Raw genomic sequence first — 21,348 nt, 5'->3', positions numbered from 1 at the left:
CTTAAAAAAAAAAAAAAAGAGTTTACTGGGATTTACTCATGGCACACATGTCCTTTTCAGCAGTGGTTCAGGCTGTTCACCTCATAACTTTGATTTTTGCCTGTTTTTCGGGTGTTGGTTCCATCCTCTGTATAGTTAAAGGATATCTTTAAGGTACTTACCTTGCCTTGTCTCATAAATGGGCATTTGCATCCTCAGTGAGGCCTTGGGGAGCAGTCTGTATACAACTGCCATCTGAGGTTGTGTTGGGAAGTGCTGGAAGAGTTAAACTCTAAGTGCTGGGGTGCCTCATGAAGAAGGGGAGCCCACGTGTGAGTGTTGGTATTGGTGCCCTAGGGTCTCTGAACTAGGCCCCGAGGGGAATCGAGCTGTGCTTGTCCTTTGAGATTGGCTTTGAAGGGGGAGAGTCATTTTCAGTGAATGGATTTTGGAGTTGGGGGAAGAACACACCAGTTGGTGAGAGCTGCACGAACCAGTGCGGTTTCGTGAAAGAGAAACAGACCTGCTGCTCTAACTTAGGCTGTTTGGAGAGGAGTCCCAGAGAGTGGTTTTGGAGTTGTAGGTCAGGCTGTTTTGTGGAGGACTGAGGTTAAGCAAGGGGATTCGGACTTTTAATATTCATGCTGAGTATAACACAAGCCTTCTACCCGTCTTTCTTGCCATGGTTCCCTTTGTATATTATTTCTTGTGTTCTTTTTTTTTTTTTTTTTAAGATTTTATTTATTTATTTGATAGAGAGAGAGAGACAGCGAGAGAGGGAACACAAGCAGGGGGACTGGTAGAGGGAGAACCAGGCCTCCCGCTGAGCAGGGAGCCCGATGCGGGGCCCGATCCCAGGACCCTGGGATCATGACCTGAGCCGAAGGCAGACGCTTAACGACTGAGCCACCCAGGCGCCCCTATTTCTTGTGTTCTTTTGCTCCCTTACCTACAGCTGCCTCTCCTTTTCTCCTTCCCGGAGGGGCTGCGTGCCAGGCCTGAGGTCGCCAGAGAAAATACGGGTGCCTGATTACATTTGAATTTGAGATAAACAGCAATTTTTTTTTTAGTCTGTGCATCAAACATTGCCTAGACAAAACAGTGTGAGGTGAGTGCTGTGGTGGAAGTACCAGATGTCATTTGAGCTGAATCTTGACACGACATGTGAGCTGCTGTTTCCCAGGCAAGAAAATGGTAAGGGGCTCTTAGGGGTAGGGAGCGGTAGCAGTAGAAGTGTGGGTATTCAAAAGAGTGTGGCTTTGTGTGTAAAATGGGGAACCAGGTGGGGAAGGTGGGTAGGAGCTGGGGTCTGGAGAGACGTGTGTTGGTCACCGGGGCGTTTGGTCTGAGGCAGGCAGTGGGGCGTTACCCGACGGGAGAGGCAGGGTGGGCTTTGTGCTTCCGGGTGGAGAAACAGTTGTGGGGCGGGAGCATTGCAGGCGGGGACAACGTCAGGAGGCTGTGGTGCTTGTCAGGCTGTATGTTTCCCCTGACACAGAAAGAGGCCGGGGCAGGGCTGGCAGGGCTGGAGAGGCAGGACTGCTGTAAGCCATACCTACTTTTGGTTGCCAAGACACGTCCCTCCATGGTTAAATGTCTCCGAACATAGAACACACCAGAGGCCCTCTGTAGTCTCACTGTACAGGCCACCCCTTGATATAAAGAAAGACAGTCCAGGGAGTTACCCAGTTGTGGTGGAGAGGTGTGGGCTTTGGAGTCAGACCTGCTCAGATCCCTGCTGTCACATTTGCCAGCTGTGAAGGCTCAGGTTATCCTTTTTACACTGGACTTGATAATCATACCCATCTCCTTAGATGAAGGAGGATTGAATGAAACGATACGTGTGAAATTTCCAGCATAGCGCTTGGCATATAGTTGGCCCACAGGTTTTACTTTTCCTTCTTTACCTCTTGCCAGTGAGGTTTCAGAGGGATGGGAGAATGGTGGAGTTTGGCCATCAGGTTGTCAGTTTCTGCCAGGCAGCAAGGGGACTGCAGAAGGAGGTGCAGGTAAGCAGTGAGGCCCTGTGGCTCCTTCTCACATTTCATTCTGGGAGATCAGAGACAGCCCTTCTTTGAGCTATCTGTCCTTTCCTAGGAAATGTGGATGGAAACCCAGGGGAGTAATAGGCCTGTGGCAGAGACATTCCTTTCCTGTCAGCCAATTCTGTTGAGTTGGCTTTTTCAGCTCAACAGAATGTCTGTGCGGATATGGCCCTGTGTATGGTAAAGTACAGAAAGATGGAGATCTTCCCTTCCTCCCAGGCTTAAACCAATCCCTGTACACCAAGGTTTCTAAGTCTTGGCACTATTGATATTTTGAGTCATATAGTTCTTTGTTGAAATGGGCTGTTCTGTGCATTATAGGATGTTTCGACCGTCCCTGGCCTCTACACACTCGATGTCAGTAGCACCCCATCGTGATAACCAGAAATGTCTACAAACAGTGCCAGTGGTCCCTGAGGGGGCAAAATTGCCCACTGTTGAGACCATGACCTTATACTCAGCCATAAGGAAAAAGGACTCCTCAGTATTTTTCTTATTAATTTTCATTTTATCTAACCAGTGAAATGCTTTTTGAAAAGGATTTCATTTTTATTCAGCCGAATTCAAATTCGAATCTTTTTTTTTTTTAAGAAGGGAGTGCAGGGGAGGGGCAGAGGGAGAGGAGGGGGAGAGAGAATCTTAAGTAGTCACCCAGGCGCCCCATCTAATCTATTTTAACTTGTTTTTTTTTTTTATTTTTTAAAGATTTCATTTATTTATTAGAGAGAGAGATAGAGCAGGAACACAAGCAGTGGGAGTGGGAGAGGGAGAAGCAGGCTTCCCGCTGAGCAGGGAGCCCAATGTGGGGCTCGATCCCAGGACCCTGGGATCATGACCTGAGCCGAAGGCAGATGCTTAACTGACTGAGACACTCAGGCGCCCCTTAACTTGTCTTTCTAAAAAGACTTCCTTTATGCTGTTGACAAAACAATTCTCTAAAGTTTTGTTTTTTTTAGTTGAACAGTTAGGAACTTTTAATTTTTTTTTAAATGAGTTCTTCAGTGTAATTCATATATAACAAAATGCTTCCATTTTAAGTGTACAGTGTAATGGGGTTTGAAAATGTATTCGGCCATATAAGCAGCGCCTCAGTCCAGATACAGAGTATTTCATAACCCCCGAAAGTTCTCTTATATCTTGTTCAGTTAACTTCCCCTCCTTCCACCCCCAGGCAACCACTGATCTGCTTTCTGTCACTGTAGAAAAGTTTGCATTTTGTAGAATTTCATATAAATGGAATGTATCAGGCTTCTTTTTTTCTTTCTAAAGATTTTTTATTATTTGAGAGAGAGCAAGGGAGAAGGACAGAGGGAGAGGAAGAGAGAATCTCCAGCAGACTCCCTGCTGAGCGGGGAGCCCAGCTCGATCTCATGATCCTGAGATCACAACCTGAGCCGAAATCAAGAGTCATGCTTAATGGACTGAGCCACCCAGACACCCCTCTGGTTTCTTTCATTTAATATAATGCTTTTGAGTTTCAGCATGGAAAAAAGACTCCACACTGAGCAGGGAGCCCAACACGGGGGCTTGATCCCAGGACCCTGGGATTAGGATCTGAGCCAGAGGCAGACACTTAACCAGCTGAGCCACCCAGGTGCCCCCCCTTCAAGCTATTTATTTATTCAATTTACTTTTTGTTTTTATTAACCTATAATGTATTATTTGTTTCAGGGGTATAGGTCTGTGATTCTTCAGTCTTACACAATTCACAGCGCTCACCATAGCACATACCCTCCCCAGTGTCCATCACCCAGCCATCCCATCCCTCCTACCCACCTCCACTCCAGCAACCCTCAGTTTGTTTCCTGAGATTAAGAGTCTCTTATTGCTTGTCTCCCTCTCTGGTTTCATCTTGTTTCATTTTTCTCTCCCTCCCCCTGTGATCCTCTGTCTTGTTTCTCAAATTCCTCATATCAGTGAGATCATACGATAATTGTCTTTCTCTGATTGGCTTATTTCGCCTTTAAGTTTATTTTTAAAGGATTTTTTTACACTGTTATATTTGAACGAGTAGTGAAATGCAAAAAAAATATTTCATTTTGTATTTTGGATCAGAGTTCGTTATAAATGTAAAAATATACCAAATTGGTGTTTTTAATTAAAAATATGGCCGACGGTTTATTTTATGAATATAGCATTGTGCAGTTGTGTAACTGCCTGCCAAAACTCTGAGCATAAAGCCGTGGCTTGAAGGGGTCCTGAATAAACATTTTCTTTTTGTAAATATTCACAAACCTTGGCTGAGGAGGGAATGGCCAGAAAAGACTCAAAATTTCTTGCAGTCTGGGAGTTTGAACTTCGGGAACCAATTTGTTTTGGACTAAATCTGGAAAAAATCATTTGTGTACTGTAGCCAGAAATTCTTTTAGGCTGTCCTTTTCCAGCCTTGTCACTTGTCTGGAATGTTAAGTATTGTCAGTTTAACGGCCTTTCAGCAGCTTATATTAAAAAGAGAGATCTCCAGAAATGGATCTGAAGAGGTCTTGGTATAAGATTAGGTTTTTTGAAAAGAGAGAGAGGCAAACCAAGAACAGAGGCTTAACTATAGACAACAAAGTGATGGTTACCAGAAGGAAGGTGGGGGGTGGGGAGGGTGGGTTCAATAGGTGATGGGGATTGAGGAGTGCACTTGTGATGAGCACTGGGTGATGTATGAAAGTGTTGAATCACTTTATTGTACACCTGAAGCTAATATTACACTAACTGGAATTTAAATAAAACTTAAAAAACCTAAAAAATATTTTTTTTTGTTATTTGGAAAGCAGTAAGAAGAAGACTTATGGTTCTAAGTTTGAAAAATCCAGGGAGCCTCTAGTTTCTAAAGATTTCCTTGTGTTAAATCTTGTAGCGTAGTAGAAATAATAAATTAATACTAGTGGACTTCTCTCTGGCCAAAACCAAATGGACATAGAGTTGTGCTTTTGAATTTTTGTTGCTGATAATTAACTCCTTTTTCTTAGCATCCTATCAGTAGCTGTGGCTTAGTGGGAGGAGCTCAGACTTTGGGCAAGCTGTTTACCTCCCTAACCCCAGTTTCTTCTTCCTTTCCAGCCACGTAGGGTGATGATGCTGATCTGGTGCAGCACTGGCCTTTCTCCCTGGCAGGCTGACTGTCTCTAAGCAGCTTGCTCATAATTTAAACAAAAACAACACCGGCAAAGTGTCTCTACCTCCTCATGACTGTCTCCCCTTAACAAAGCCAAAGTTTTGAAAAGGTCTTTATCTTTCATCTCCTGCTCAATTTTTTATCTCATTCCACTGCAGTCTGACTTGGCCCCTGACCTTCCTCTTGGGGCTGTTAGCCCTGCTCACCATCAGCTCCTTATTGCTAACTTCAGTATCCACTTGGGCATGGCTGGTCAGTGTGGCCTTTCTCCTGTTGATGTTCCCTTCACAGAGCATGGCCAGATGGAAAGGAGGAAGCTGGGAGGGAAAGTGGCGGGCGGGGGGGGGGGATCGAAGAGGTAGCTGTTTTTTCCTCCTTCTGTGACCATGGGGGTGTTTAAGAGTGGTACACCCCTTGGTAAGGAGAGGACACTGAGGCGAAGTTCCTTCCTTCTCAGGGCTGGAGGTGGAACTGAAGAAGAAGAGATGGATCTGAATGCCACCTTTCCACCTCAATAAGTCATAATGTGGATCACTGATTTCTGGAAACAATACCATAACAGGACAAACTACCATATTAAATGTGCACTTTAGTTGATAATCACACCGTGATTTTAGGCATGAAATAAAGTCAGTGTCAGGGCACCCAGCTGGCTCAGTGGGAAGACCATGTGACTCTTGATCTCAAGGTTGTGAGGTCGTGAGTTTGAGCCCCAAGTTGGGTGTGGAGATTACTTAAATAAATAAACTTTAAAAAAATTGGTATTAAAAATGAGAAGGTACTGTTTTACCATAAAAATAAGCATTTGAAAATTGTCAGCTGCTTAGTAACCATTGAAGTATTTTGGGCACTAATGGACTTTTGTATGTGGATCCAGACTAAGTAGAGAATTGTACATCCAAAGGCATTTCTCCTCGGCTTCTCTCCTTCCTCTCCCTGTTTCCTGCATCTCTCATACACACCCACTTGCACGTGGGCAGGGTTTTGACATGACAGGGCTCAGGCCTTTCCTTTGAGTAAACCTTGACTTTTTCAATGGAGTCTCGCTCCAGGTCTGTAAAATGTGTACATTTAAATGCACGTTTCTGATTCTGTGTCATAATTCACAAAAGAAGGGTTAGAAACATGTATGTGTCGAAGAATTCACTATTGGATCAGTCTGTTGCATTAGGATTTATCTAATTAAAACATTTCTTACTGAATTTCTTCCGTGTTCTGTTTGGTTTTTGTAGCCCACATGCTTTTATCAGATTGGTTTTTGGTTTTGATTCATTTAGGAACGTGTAGTTACTGACTCCAGTCTGGCTAGTTTTCTGAATTTCAGTTTTCTCTTGACTGTGTGATTCCTTCTCCTCAATGTTTTAAGTCTGTTCTTATTTTACATTTTATTTTATTTTTATTTATTTATTTATTACTTATTTTTAAAGATTTTATTTATTTATTTGACAGGGAGAGACACAGCGAGAGAGGGAACACAAGCAGGGGGAGAGGGAGAGGGAGGAGAAGGCTTCCCGCTGAGCAGGGAGCCCGATGCGGGTCTCGATCCAAGGATCCTGGGATCATGACCTGAGCCAAAGGCAGACGCTTAACGACTGAGCCACCCAGGCGCCTTTTATTTTACATTTTAATATAATCCCTACATTTCAGATATGGAGCTTGTGAAATAAAAGAGAAATGTATCTAGATTGTTTGGGTTGAAACCCTTTTTGGATTTTTGGTGGGATATTGAATGGCATAAAAAATTATACCTAATCAGCAGTTTCTTTTTTAAAAGTAGTTTTGATTCCTGGTTCTGAATGGTATAAAATATGAAATAGAATTTTTGAATTTCTGAAAGATCCTAATCCATCCTCCTTGCCTTCTGAACAAGGCTCACAGAGTTAGCATGACTTATCAAGGTCATGCAGACTTGTCAGGCTTGTGACCACAATCCAGGTTTCTTGATTATCATTCCAGTGAACTCCCTAGCATATATTTTCAGTATTTCCTGATATATAATTTTCAGTGGGAAAGAACCAGAAGCAAGTGTTGTTTGTTGACATCTATGCGCAGTAGTATATAATTTAATGTAAGTAGTGAGTATAAACAGTCTTTAGTCATTCCTTATAAAGGGTTTCTCTTACAAAGTGTCTTTGAATTGCTGCTTTTATTTTAATAAGGCATTAGTCATACTTGGGGCATGCAGTGTGTTTTTCTCTATGTTATGATAGCTCACATTTATCCCATCTTTACTGTGGGCTGTCACCCTGCCAGGCAGTTTAGGTTCATTACTTCATTTAATCCTCTCAACATCCTTATAAGGGAGGTAGCATTAGCAGCCCATTTTACCTATGAGGAAACTGAGATTTCAGAGAGGTTGAGTAACTTGCCCAGGGATACATTTGTTTGTGCAAGATAGGGCAGTCTCTGGGATAGTGGCTGTTTTAAAGAAGCATGGTAAATTTAAGAATATCAATTAAATAACAAAATTAAATAGTTTTAAATAGCAATATATTTTGCATAACAGAAGGAAAAAGAAGTTCTAATTGGAGGTGAATAGGAGGCATTCAAAGGAAAAAGTAGTGACCCTGTCAAGATCCTGATGTGACTGGGCACGCGCCTGGGTGGCTCAGTTGGTTAAGCGTTGCCTTAAGCGTTGCCTTCAGCTCAGGTCATGATCCCAAGGTCCTGGGATCGAGCCCTGCATTGGGCTGCCTGCTCAGTGGGGAGCCTGCTTCTTCCTCTACCTCTGCTGCTACCCCTACTTGTGCTCTCTTGCTCTCTCACATGTGTGCTCTCTGTCAGATAAATAAATACATAAATGATAAATTAATTAATAAATAAAATCTTAAAAAAAATCCTGGTGTGAGTGTAGAAGGAAGAGAGAGGGCTGTCAGGGCTGAAGGTGCTTCTCCGTGCGGGAGGGGCCTTAGCTCGCTGGCAGTTCCCAAGACAGTCTGTGTTCTCCACTCAGTGTAGATCCTTCTTGATGCAGTATCCTGACAGTAAAGATAAAATTTCAAGGTCCTTTTGGCATTATTTTTGAAACTTGATTGGTGTGCTCCTCATAGGTGGGGGGTTGGGGAGGATGGAGTTTCTGAATCACTGAGATAAATTCCCATTCCTGATCTTGGGTTGTTGCACCTTTTCCCCCCCCTGACCTTTGCACCGTGGCAAAGTGAATTCCCCTGGAATGAGTGTATCAGGATTTTTGGTTTTTTTCTTTGTCTATACATGTTATTTTGTCCAAGAACTCTACAGTTAGGTTTTATCAGCTCCTCTTACAGGAGAGAAGACAGAGTTGAAAAGATAGAAGGTGATTAAGAGATCTGCCCACAGTCACACAGCTTGTATGCAAAACTGGAGCTTGAACCCAGCTCTCCTGACTTCAGTTCAGTACTCTGCTACTGTTTCTGAGACCTGGAGGGAGCCTTGTCATTGCTCGGACCTATGTAACATTGTCATCAGTTCTGTGAATTTTACTAAGTTAGAAGGTTTTTGGAGTCAGAAGGTACCTTTGAGATACCTTAGAATCCAGCCTCCTTGTATTGTAGATGAGGATCCTGAGTGGATATGTGACTTAGGTTAAAGACAGCACTTGTTCGAGGGAGAACTGTGGTTTTAAGTCAAAGTCAGAATTTTAAGATATCCTAAAGACTGAAGCCTTGAGCTGAATTGGACCAAATGAAAATTTTATCAGACACAGGTGTAATTTTTTTCAGAATATAAATTACACAGCTATGAAAAGGAGAACAGTGAGGTGTTTACAATTTCTTCAACATTTCCATGTGTTTGAAAATTTCTGTAATAAAATGTTAGGGGAAAAAAAAGAGGAAAAAGTAGCTTAGTGGCCATTTGCGTGAAAAAGACTTGTGAGTATTAGGTAACCATGAACTCAGTGTGTGCTTCTGGTAGTTCCTAGAAAGGCAGCTTTTCTTTCTTTAAGTTAAGAGGAGCTTCAGCGTCTAGATCAAGAGAAGTAATATCACACTGAGCTTTGCTTGCCAGACCAGATCTGTGTAGCATCTGTGCCCAGTTCCGAGGGCCCGTGTACCAAGTTGCCAATGGACACAGATGGTGTGGAATCTGGAGGCGTGGCTGGAGATTCATGGGGTTGATGGTGGAAGAAAGGCAGGCTTAAACTAGCACTGTGGTGGTCTTCAGATCCTGGGAGAGCTGCGGGCCGAGAGTAGTACTTTTTTTTTTTTTTTTTAAAGATTTTATTTAGGGGCGCCTGGGTGGCTCAGTCGTTAAGCATCTGACTTTGGCTCAGGTCATGATCCCAGGGTCCTGGGTTCAAGCCCCACATTGGGCTCCCTGCTCAGCAGGAAGCCTGCTTCTCCTTCTCCCACTCCCCCTGCTTGTGTTCCTTCTCTCGCTGTGTCTCTCTGTCAAATAAATAAAATCTTAAAAAAAATAAATAAATAAAGATTTTATTTATTTGTGAGAGAGAGTGCGGGGGGAGAAGCAGAGGGAGAGGGACAAGCAGGCTCTGCACTGAGCATGGAGCCCAACGCTGGGCTCGATCGCACAACCCTGAGATCATGACCTGAGCCGCAATTAAGAGTCTGACGCTTAACCGACTGAGTCACCCAGGTGCCCCAAGAATGGTACTTTTGAGCTTGGAGTCAGGTCAGAGGAAAGGAGTTACAGGGATGACGTAAAGGAGATGACGATCAGGCTTTCTCATGCTTGAGCCCCACCAGCATGTTATGCCCCTTCAGCCCATCCTCCACACCAGCACCAGGTTCATCTTTAGGATTTGTAAATCCGAGTTAGGGCTGCACTGACTTTAGTCTGTCTGTAGTTTGCTATCCAGTTTCAGACAAAGGCCTGCTGGGCCCTTCCCCACTAGTCCTTTTGACATTTCTGTATTCTAACCAGACCCAAGTTCTTAGAGTCCTTCAAGTGAGCCCATGCTTTCTCACAACTCTGTGAGGTGTACCTCTCACCCCGTTCCCTAGAGGCAGAACCAAGGACTAGCTCTTTCTACTGCCATTGTGCCTTGTATATCTGTTTACCTTATTTTGTCAGCAAAATTTATGAAGGATGGGGTCCTCTTCACTGTTTTTTTATTGTATCTTGTTTCTTCCACTAAACTGTGAGCTCCTTGAAAGTAGGTATTATTTTTGTCTTAATTATCTTTATGTGTCCATGTATTTATTCATGCTTTGTGTGACTAGTGTCCTAGAGAAGTGGCATTTCCCATGGCACAAAGTAAGTATTCAGTGAATGTTGAGTAAATAATGACTTGCTTCAGAACTTTTTAGTAGTCTCCTCCAACAGTAGATGTTTGTAATTAGAAGATTTGTCAGTGATGTTGCATGCAGGATTTCCTATTAATGGCCTCCAAAATATTTAGCATTTTTAAGAGTCTGTGGTTTGATTTTTTTTTTTTCCAAGTAATCTCTACACTCAACATGGGGCTTGAACTCACCACCCTGAGACCAAGAGTCAAATGCTCTACAACTGAGCCAGCCAGGCGCCCCGTGCTTTGACTTTTAAGTAGTATTTTATCTACCATATCTGGCAGGTAAGAGATGGCCCTTTATTTGTTTTCCTCAGTAGGTTTTAATTATGTGATCTCCTTGTAGATGTAAAGGAAACTCAAGCTACTTATGTGGCTGTGGATGTGTAATTAGCTTTAGGGAGGGCTCCTGGAGCTGTAAATCCTGTCCTGGGGAGTCCAAGTACAGGGACATCCTTGTGAGAGTTCTGGCCACCCAGACTGCAGCCTTCTTAATGCAGGGTTATTTCTGTAAAATGAGGGCAGCTGGGTCTCTGCCCATGCCTAACAAATAACTATTTTAAATTAAAAAGTAGCAGGTATCTATAAATTAATACGCTTATAGCTAAGAATTTTATTTTTACAGCTGTAACTTAGTACATACTGATTTAGAACTGGCGATAAATTTTGTGCTCTAAAAACAATAGGTTTTATATTAAATAACATGACAGTACCTTCAAAATGAAAAAAATTTGGTCAAGAATATCAGCACTGATCCAAAGGACAGGTAGATAAATCTAGAAGGGCAGATTGAGCAGTATAGTTTTAGTGTTGTTACATTTTGGTCGTATCTTGTGAAATATTTATTGAGATGAAAACTGCACATTCCTGATGAATTATTGTGTGTGGTTGCACTGGGGACTGTATGGAGCAGTGGGCAGGGTATGGGGTTTGGATTCAGACTACTGAATGGTGACCCAGGGAGAGTGAGTTCTGTCTGAGCCTCTGTCAATGCCTATGTGGGCTCTTGTGAGGATTCAGTGAACTGTACCAGGTACAGCACAGCTGGGACATGATGCCGGCCACATGGGAGGGGCTCAAGGCCTTTAGTGCCTTTCCCTATTTTGGGAGCACTGCATCCGTTTTGATGTTTTTAAGAAATATTATTTGAGAAATACATTAAACATACTTCATGGATGTATTTATTTTTTTTTAAGATTTTATTTATTTATTTGACAGAGAGAGACACAGCGAGAGAGGGAACACAAGCAGGGGGAGTGGGAGAGGGAGAAGCAGGCTTCCTGCAGAGCAGGGAGCCCAATGCGGGGCTCGATCCCAGGACCCTGGAATCATGACCTGAGCCAAAGGCAGACGCTTAACGACTGAGCCACCCAGGCACCCCACTTCAGGGATTTATTGTAGTTGGAGACTATTCTTAGTATTTATAGAGGCAGGATCCATACTATTATTGTGAGGAGAGCTACTTTTTATTCCTCCCAAACCTTGACTTCTCTGGACTAGAAATAGTGCCGGGTACTGATGACAGCCCTGAGCAGGATTGGGGAAGGGATAGTAGTAACTTACACCACACCCCTTTTTTCAACTTTTTTTTTTTTTAATTTAATTTATTTATTTGTTAATAAGAGAGAGTGTGAGAGAGCACAAGCAGGGGTAGTGGCAGGCAGAGGAAGAGGGAGAAGCAGCCTCCCGCTGAGCAAGGAGCCCAACGCAGGACTCGATTTCAGGACCCCAGGATCATGACCTGAGCTGAAGGCAGATGTCCAACTGACTGAGCCACCCAGGCGTCCCTTTTTTTTTTAATTTTTAAAAATTTTACTCCTTTTTTCAACTTTTAGACACTTGAAGTGCTATGAACTGTGCTGGTCCTTTCCCTCTACTCTGTAATCTCTCCCATGCTCAGGGGACTCGAGAGGCAGGGTTAGCGATTCCTTCTTCTTAACCAGGTAGGGGACAAGATCCGCTGGTGAATTAGAATCCATTTTTGAGGATCTTTGCCCTTAGATAGGGGTCATTTTAGAAAATCATGGAAGCTTTTCTCATCTCAGTGGTTGGTGGTTGCTATTGAAATTTAGTAAGTAGGGGCCATGGGATTCTAGACTCAATGAAGTATCAGTTCTGCAAAATCAAAACTTTTCCTGTCATCTGCCACAACTTTGGAATATCTTGTTGAATAATTTACATAGATAGAAAAAAACCATTTATGGGATGCCTGGATGGCTCAGTCCGTTAAGCGGCTGTCTTCAGCTCAGGTCATGATCCCAGGGTTCTGGGATTGAACCCCACATCGGGCTCCGTGCTTGGTGGGGATCCTGTTTCTCCCTCTCCCTCTGCCTGCCTGCCGCTCCCCCTGCTTGTGCTCACTCTCTTGCTATCTCTCTGTGTCAAATAAATAAATAAAATCTTAAAAAAAAAAAGAAAAAAACTTTATGACTGAGCCTAGAATCTAATTCCATTTTACACAAAGAGGGCATTTTTTAAGTGTAATTTTGGTATAGATGGAATTTTCCAGGAATGCAGTTACTGTAGACATTGAGGAGAAATTGTTTTGTTTTCAGCTTTACCAAATGTATTAGTCAGGGTTCTCCAGAGGAACAGACCAGTAGGATCTAGACACACACACACACACAGATTTATTATAAGGAGTTGGCTCACATGATCATGGAAGCTGAGAAGGACCAAGATCTGCAATCGGCAAGCTTGAGACCCAGGAGAGCCAACAGTGTAAGTTCCAGTCCAAGTCTGAAGGCCTGAGAATCACTTGTAAATTCAAGTCTGAAAGTTGGTGGGACTGAGACGGAAGAAGAGCCAATTTTTCAAGTGGAGTCCAAAGATGGGAAAAGACCAACATCCCAACTCAAAGAGTCAGGAGTCTCTGTAAATTCAAATGTTAATCTCATTCAGAAACATCCTCACGAAAAAACCCTAAAAACAAAACAAAACCAGATCTTATTCAAAAAAAAAAAAGAAAAGAAAAAGAAACATCCTCACACCCAGAATAATTTAATCAAATGTCTGTGCACTCCATGGCTCAGTCAAGTTGGCATATAAAATTAACCATCACACTAAGAGTGATTCATCCTTTTAGAAAATCACATTGTTGATAGCATGCATGATAGATGGCATGGTATCTGAGTTTCAGTACTACAAACTGCCCAAGTCAAGACTCTCTGTAGTCAAATTCACAGTGATTTAATTTAGAGGTGTGGATTTCTTACTGTTTTATTCCTCATATAGTCTTGCTTGAAAATTCACATATTGAAATTCACATTTATTACAAATTATTTTTATTTTTTATGTTTTAGTTGCCATATCATGTAGATATTTTTAGAAAGTACCTGTGTGTATATAATAAATAAGTTAGCTTTGGATTCCACTTCAGTAGTAAAGGTATATTTACATATTTGTTGGAGAAAGGGAGCTTTGGGTCCAATGTGGGTAAGAATGAGTGGTCTAAGATCTAAGATCTCAAGCTGCCAGTGTCTTGGACCAGTGTGTATCTCAGCATTTTTAAAGCTTTTGGCTATGCTGCTTGTTTCTCTCTGATCTTTGCAAAACTGTAGTCCTTCTCTTTATCTTATGGGGTATTTTTTTTTTTTTTTAAGATTTTATTTATTTATTTGACAGAGAGAGACACAGCGAGGGAGGGAACACAAGCAGGGGGAGCGGGAGAGGGAGAAGCAGGCTTCCTGCCGAGCAGGGAGCCCGATGTGGGGCTCAATCCCAGGACCCCGGGATCATGACCTGAGCTGAAGGCAGACGCTTAACGACTGAGCCACCCAGGCGCCCCGACTTATCGGGTATTTTATAATGTTCGGATCTACTTTCTAGAAGTCCTTGTTTGATGTTCATTAGGTTTTTTTTTTTTAAAGATTTTATTTTATTTTATTTTATTTATTTTCAAAGATTCTATTTATTTATTTGACAGAGAGAGACACAGCGAGAGAGGGAACACAAGCAGATGGAGTGGGAGAGGGAGAAGCAGGCTTCCTGCTGAGCAGGGAACCCGATGCGGGGCTCAATCCCAGGACCCTGGGATCATGACCTGAGCCGAAGGCAGACGCCTAACAACTGACCCTCCCAGACTCCCCTTTAAGATTTTATTTTTAAGTAATCTGTACACCCAACTTGGGGCTTGAACTCACATTAAGAGTTGCATGCTCTTCCAACTGAGCCAGCTAGGCTCCCCAGGTGTTTTTTGTTTTGTTTTTATAACCACTTTATTGAGATATAATTCATGTGCCACACAATTCACCCATTTTAAATTGTAAAATTCACTGGTTTTCAGTATATTCACAGCCATTATCACAGACTAATTCTAAATGTTTCATCCCAGAAAAGAAACCCTGTGTCCGTTAGCTGTCAGTATCCATTCCTGCTACCCTAACCTCTGACAACCTCTGATTTACTTTTGTCTCTATGAATTTGCCTATTCTGGACAATTTGTATAAATGGAATCATACAGTATACGATTCTTTGTGTCTGGTGTCTTTTATCTGGTATAATGTTTTCAGGGTTGTACTATGTATTGGTAGTTCATTTCTTTTTTATGCCCAAATAATATTCCATCGGATGGATATACCACATTTTGTTTCTCCATTCATCAGTTGATAGACATTTGGACTTGAAAGAAAAAGATTTTGTATGCAGAAGGCATATAAACAGAACTATGTGATAGTAGTATGTATCCAGTAAATAACAAATACATGTTGATAAGTAAAAATTTAAATGCTAACAAAGAATTCTGTTATGGTTTAATTTGGGAGAATTTTTTGAGGTTGTTTGGGTTGTTTCCAGTTTGTGGCTATTATGAATAATGTGTCTGTGGATATTTGTATATAAATTTGTGGACAAATGTTTTCATTTCTCTTGGGTATTAATCCAGGAGTAGACTTGCTGGATCATATGGTAACTCTGTGTTTAAGCATTTGAGGAACTGCTAGACTGTTTTCCAAAGCGGCTGCACAATTTTACATTCCTTCCAGCTGCATGTGAGGGTTTTAATTACTGCATATCCTTTACAACATTTGTTACCATCTATTTTTTTTTTTTTTTTTAGATTTTTTAAAAAAAGTAATCTCTCCACCCAATGTGGGGCTTGAATTTACAATCCCAAGATCAAGAGTTGAATGCTTCACTGACTGAACCAGCCAGGCACCCCTCTGTCTTTTTGATTATAGCCATCCTAGTGGATGGAAAGTGGTAATTCATTAGGTTTTAAGTGGTAGCAGCAGAAAGGGACAGTCTGTTGCATTGTCCAGTATGGTAGCTACCATGTACCTTTAAGTTTAAGTTGGTTAAAATTAAATAAAATTAAAAATGCATTTCTTTAGTCACACCAGCCACATTTTAAGTGCTCAGTAGCCACAAGTGCTAGTGGTTACTGTATTGGACAGCACAGATATACATAAAACATTTTTATTATTGCAGTCAGTTCTATTATGAAAATTTAATTTGGCAGGAGCTGGATGAGTAGGCAGAGAATGGTAGAGGGTCTGAGTGGTGTAGAAAGGAGTGTGGGTGGGTGTGGAATTTGGAGAAGAGAAGAAAGAAACTTCAGGGAACCATCTATAAGATATGAGACTTAGAAAAGAGCAGGTAAATAAAAAGGGGAAGTGAAAAGTTGAAGGAAAGGTTCTTAGGAGCTTGATTTTTCCATAGTACTTTGAGTTAGCGATGGATCCAGTGTCATTCCTTCATTCTGTAGTTGAGGAAAGCATAGACTTGCTGCCGAGGTTTCGCTGTGTTTTGGTTGCTGTTAATAAGAGTGTTCTTTTTGCTCAAGGGCCTTACCATGTTGAGGGGAGGAGCAGAGCCCCCTTTGCCCTGTCTCAGTGTTCCTGCCACCAAACCTGTTGGTACAGTTTGTATTATGTCAAGGCAAGATAAATCTGGAGTGTTCAACCTCAGTGTAGGTAAAGTACTCCTTAAGGCTATTGGGACGAGCGTTTTCTTTTCCAAAAGGTTATTCTGTAAGTTTACTTTTATTAGTGTGTAGAAATCTTCACAGAATAGAACAGCCTCTTTTTGTGGTCATAGTAGTTTCTCAGAGTCATCATACACAAAACTGTTTCTGTTCAAATAGACTTTCATTTTTGTGAAAGCCAACCTGGTCCATGACATCTTTCCAAACCTGATATTACTTACTGTAGGGATTGCTTTTCTAGTTTAGTTAATAAAGCTATATCTAAGCGTTTATTTGGGTGCAGTTTTGTGTGCTGCCAGTGTTATTTCAAGTCATCTAAGCTGTGAAATCAAACATGAGCTGTTTAGGTGGTAGACTTGTCACATTCCTTACAGGTATGTAGATGGTCCTGTTTTCTGAACCAAAAAGTTGAGATTTATGTCCTTTTTTTTTTTTTAAATTTTATTTATTTGAGAGAGAGCACATGAGAGAGAGCATGAGCAGGGTGAGGGGCAGAGGGAGAGGGAGAAGCAGACTCCCCACTGAGCAGGGAGCCTGATGCGAGGCTCGATCCTAGGACTCTGGGACAATGACCCGAGCCGAAGGCAGGCACCCAACTGACTGGGCTACCCAGGTGCCCCTGAGGTTTACGTTCTGATAAGGAATTTTGATACTGCCTCTTGATAAAAGAGATATGCTGGGAAATATATTTAGAGCCTAAATGTTGGAGTTTCTGGGATGTTCTCCTGGCTTATGGGAGGTTATCACAGCAGATACTTGAAATTAGGACTGTGCCAGATAATTTAGAAAATATGCTCACCCTTAACTTAAATACCTACAAAATGGCTAATTCTCAAATGCCAGGATGATTATTGCTTCATTAATTGCTAAGGATAATGTATGCTGTGTTGTATTTAGCCAGTTCCATTAGAGATCTATGATATCCCTTTTTTTTTTTTTCTTAGAGAGTTCGTGCATGTGGTCCTGCAGGTGGCGGGTGGGGGGGTGGCAGGGAGAGGGAGAGAGAAATCTTAAGCAGGCTCCAGGCTCAGCATGGAGCTGGATGTGGGCTCAGTCTCAGGACCCTGAGATCATGACCTGAGCCAAAATCAGGAGTCAGACCCTAAACTGTCTAAGCCACCCAGGCGGCCCCTAGGGTATTCCTTTTAATGACTGAACTAGAAATAGTTTCAAGTTAGTAATATTCAAGGAGGAAGCCTTAAACGTGGGGTGCATTCTGATTAGCAAGTCTAAGAGCTTTTCAACTTTTTATTTTCTGTATCAATATCTAGTTTTCAAACATTTTTTTAAAGATTTTATTTATTTATTTGACAGAGAGAGAGACAGCGAGAGAGGGAACACAAGCAGGGGGAGTGGGAGAGGGAGAAACAGGCTTCCTGCTTCCCAGTCATGACCTGAGCTGAAGGCAGACACTTAGGGACTAAGCCACCCAGGCGCCCAGCTTTCAAACATTTTTATTTATTGCATGGTAAAAATTTTCAGAGACAAATTTCTAAAGAGCTTTCTTCCAGTTGTGTTCTTAGTATAATGCCATTTCTTTCCACAGATTTGCTTGTAAATGCATCACGAAGAGGCAACCCAGAATGAAGAAAGCAAGCAGGAGTGTTGGCTCAGTGCCTAAAGTGTCTGGGATAAGCAAAACGCAAACAGTAGAAAAAACGAAACCTGAAAACAGCTCTTCAGCATCTACAGGAGGCAAACTTGTAAAACCTGGAACAGCAGCATCGTTGTCAAAGGTATTAATGTGGCAATGTTTGAATATGTGATGGATTATAGAAGGAGCGAATCTTAGTATGATGTTTGATTTATTAAATAAACATTGTTTAGGATTCGCCCTCTGCTGGTGCTGAGAACACATAGCCTTTGAAGAGTTCACAGTGTGGTAGACTTGGTTTGTTTGGTTTGGCTTTACAAATGAAACCAAATAGTAGACTTGTTTATGAAACATATCATTGAGCACTTGCCTTGTGCAAGGCTCTTGTGCCAGTGTGAGCTGGAGTTAGAGTCTTTTCTTTAGGGAGCTTGTGGTGTAACGGGTGGAGGTTGTCACATACATGCATAGCTAAAATACATGCAAAAAAGTCAGATTCCCTGGGGGAGTAGGAGGACAGCATAGGCATTTCAGGAAAACATTGTTGCTAGCCTGTGAAGGTTTTGCGAAAGAGCATGTGTGGTAGGTCTTAAAGGATGACCAGCAGTAACATTCCTGAAACGCCTAGGGAGGGTATTTTTAATCCCACCCCACCCCCTTGCACACCATAAACTGTTCTTCATTTTCTGACAACTGATCCCGTATTAATCCTGTTAAAATTGGGCGATATTAATTTAGTTGGAGCTTAACTAGTTTTCTTTACACTCTTTTCGAGGCTGGTTCGGTTCTTGTTAGTACAGGATGGTGACTGCGGGCTTCAGAAGCAGACAGACCCTGGCTTTGTTTGCATGTGCTTCACAGCACCATGATCAGGATGAAATGAGGAATGTATGGAAGTGGGTAGCACAGAGTCTGGCACATGGCAAGGGCTTCATAAATGACAGCATTTTTTTTTTTTTTTAAAGATTTTATTTATTTATTTGAGAGAGAGAGAATGAGAGACAGATAGCAAGAGAGGGAAGAGGGTCAGAGGGAGAAGCAGACCCCCCGCCGAGCAGGGAGCCCGATGCGGGACTTGATCCCGGGACTCCAGGATCATGACCTGAGCCGAAGGCAGTCGCTTAACCAACTGAGCCACCCAGGCGCCCCTTTTTTTTAAGATTTACTTATTTGAGAGAGAGAGAGAGCACACAAGCAGTAGGGGGGCAGAGGGAGAGGGAGAAGCAGACTTCCTGCGGAGCAGGGAGTCCAACTTGGGGCTCGATCCCAGGACCCTGGGATTATGACTTGAGCTGAAGGCAGACGCTTAACGACTGAGCCACCCAGGCGCCCCAGGTAGTAGCATTTTTATTGATTATCTCTAGACACTTTTACTGGCTCAGGACTGATTCCTGAAAAGAATAGTCTTTTTCTGTGGGGTGCTCTCAGTGTCTGTGTTGTTTTGGACCACCCAAGGGACAAGATGACTACGGGCCATTTTTCTGCCGGTCAGATCTTAGGTATATTGCACAGAGATCCATACAGTCTTCTAGTCTTTCTTAGTGCAGAATCCACTTATTCTTTGCTTGTTTGTCCTGGGAATTTTGTGTTTTGAGTAGAAACTGACTCTGGGGGGAAAACCTGGAGAGGGTTAGTGCTAGTCTCATAGGAGAAACTAAGCACTGTTTGAAACATGATCCATTCAAAAGCCTTTTGTCCAGGCAGGGCTTTGATAGATTGTGGCTTAATTATTTTAAGAAGCACCTCATGGAACAGCTAATGAGGGACTTCCTTATGTGTTGAAAGATCTAGCTGGAAATGCTGGTTTTTCTATTCCAGGGTTATCAAAACTAAACCCAGACTTACTCCATGGGCTTGGAGGTGCCCCCAGATTTTCTCCTTGCTGCAGTTTTGATGAGCTGCTGGGTGTCATCCTATGGCCCAGAGAATGGTACCAGGAATAGACCTTTGCCCTACTTCCGTTAGTCTGAATCAACACCCTGAATTACTTCCTTGATGGCAGTGCTGCCACTCTTGTGTAAGATAGCTGTCATTTTCTGACCTAACTGGTTACTCACTTGCTGGGGGTGTCTTCAGAGTGCCTGTGTGACTGGGTGACCTGTTATTTACGTGACTGGAAGAACAGGTTGCAACACTGGCAGTGGATGTGTTCTACTGCTTTTCTTCTGTTGCCTCCTCATCAGTGGCAGGCAGGGTCTTTGAAGGTTTCCTGTGAAGTGTGCCCTGAACAGGCATGTCACATCTTCTGAGGCCTGTATCTGGAGCTGATGGTAGTTTGGTTTTGAACAGTGAGTACTTTTTCATTGTAAAGCAAAACAACTGTGTATCTGCTGTGTGCCAGCACACGCCACTGCCCATAGCTTTGGCTGTCCTTGGTTGCCTCACCTAAGTAGGGGGTGGTGTGTATGTGTGTAGTGAGGAGGGTCTTAGAAGAGGCAAAACTACTTGGGAACACTTTAGCCTGAAGCAATAGCTTTTACTTAAGAAAGGAGAAGGAAAAAGTCACTGAATAGAAGTTGAAGTGAAAAGACAAAGAAGGAAAGAAGAAAATAGTGGGGCGCCTGGGTGGCTCAGTCTGCCTTTGGCTCGAAGGCATCTGCCTTCGGCTCGGGTCGTGATCCCAGGGTCCTGGGATCGAGCCCCGAATCAGGCTCCCTGCTCAGCGGGAAGCCTGCTTCTCCCTCTCCCACTGCTTGTGTTCCCTCTCTTGTTGTGTCTCTCTCTGTCAAATAAATAAATAAAATCTTAAAAAAAAAGAAGAAGAAAATAGTGAAAATGAACAGAAAAATTGAAAAGATCAAAAGGACTTGGAGACTCCACAAACTTATTTTCCTAAGTTTTCATATTTCACTGTGCTTTCTCTAGCATTTGGACACTTCCCACAACTTGAATTCCTGTAACTGTGATGGAGCATTGATGACTAACCAGATGAATGAGGCCTTTGGCTTTTAGTCATATACACACCACGTACACGTACTTACCCATTCATGGGGACACCCACATGTGTGTCTCTGTCACTGCGCAGTATTCAGCACTTTCCTTGTAGTGGCGGGCATGGGGATATACATTTCTTTACCTCTTTCATTTCAAATATTGTTTGAGACTAGATCTAGTTGAGGTGTAGGAGAAAGCACCTTTTTGACGAGAGCACCTCATTGCTGATTGGAGTTTTTGTAAATATAAAATACAGCATTACTGCTGTTCAGTGAGTTTTGAGGAAATTGTTCCCATTCTTGTGAGTAGCTGTGACATCTGATTCGGGGCCTTCGTTTGGCTAATTCTTTGTCACAGTGAGCAGAGAGGATTATTTGCCACATAGGGATGGTCTCCTATATGCATGCACTTTGCAGGTTTCACACACTGCTCAGGTGTTCCTGGTTAATCCTGTAGAAGCAATACACTTTTTCATTCAAAAGAATATTCAAAAAGAATACTTTTTTCTAAAAGTTAATAGATGAGAATTGGTAAATAGCAGTT

The 21,348-nt window shown here is 42.5% G+C and overlaps 1 protein-coding gene across 6 annotated transcripts in view; it reads left to right on the top strand.

Annotated features, from left to right (window-relative positions):
• SPECC1L (sperm antigen with calponin homology and coiled-coil domains 1 like) overlaps positions 1-21,348 on the top strand; it is a 144,018-nt gene that overhangs the window by 25,163 nt on the left and 97,507 nt on the right. For 5 of the 6 annotated variants that reach the window (XR_004676332.1, XM_034989265.1, XM_034989261.1 and 2 more), the window contains exon 2: positions 17,827-18,016. Coding sequence is in view for 5 of the 6 variants with exons in the window: in XM_034989265.1 (XP_034845156.1) it covers positions 17,827-18,016 (190 nt within the window). In the remaining variant the exon portion in view is untranslated. Of the gene's footprint in view, positions 1-10,621; positions 10,643-17,826; positions 18,017-21,348 lie in introns of those variants that run through there. The other variant, XM_034989262.1, reaches the window with a different exon arrangement.

The sequence above is a fragment of the Mirounga leonina genome, unplaced genomic scaffold, assembly GCF_011800145.1.
Source record: "Mirounga leonina isolate KUSES-001 unplaced genomic scaffold, KU_Mleo_1.0 Mir_481, whole genome shotgun sequence".
In the NCBI taxonomy this organism is placed as follows: Eukaryota; Metazoa; Chordata; class Mammalia; order Carnivora; family Phocidae; genus Mirounga; species Mirounga leonina.
Note: the sequence above shows the minus strand (reverse complement) of the source record. Positions and strands in the feature narration are given on the sequence as shown.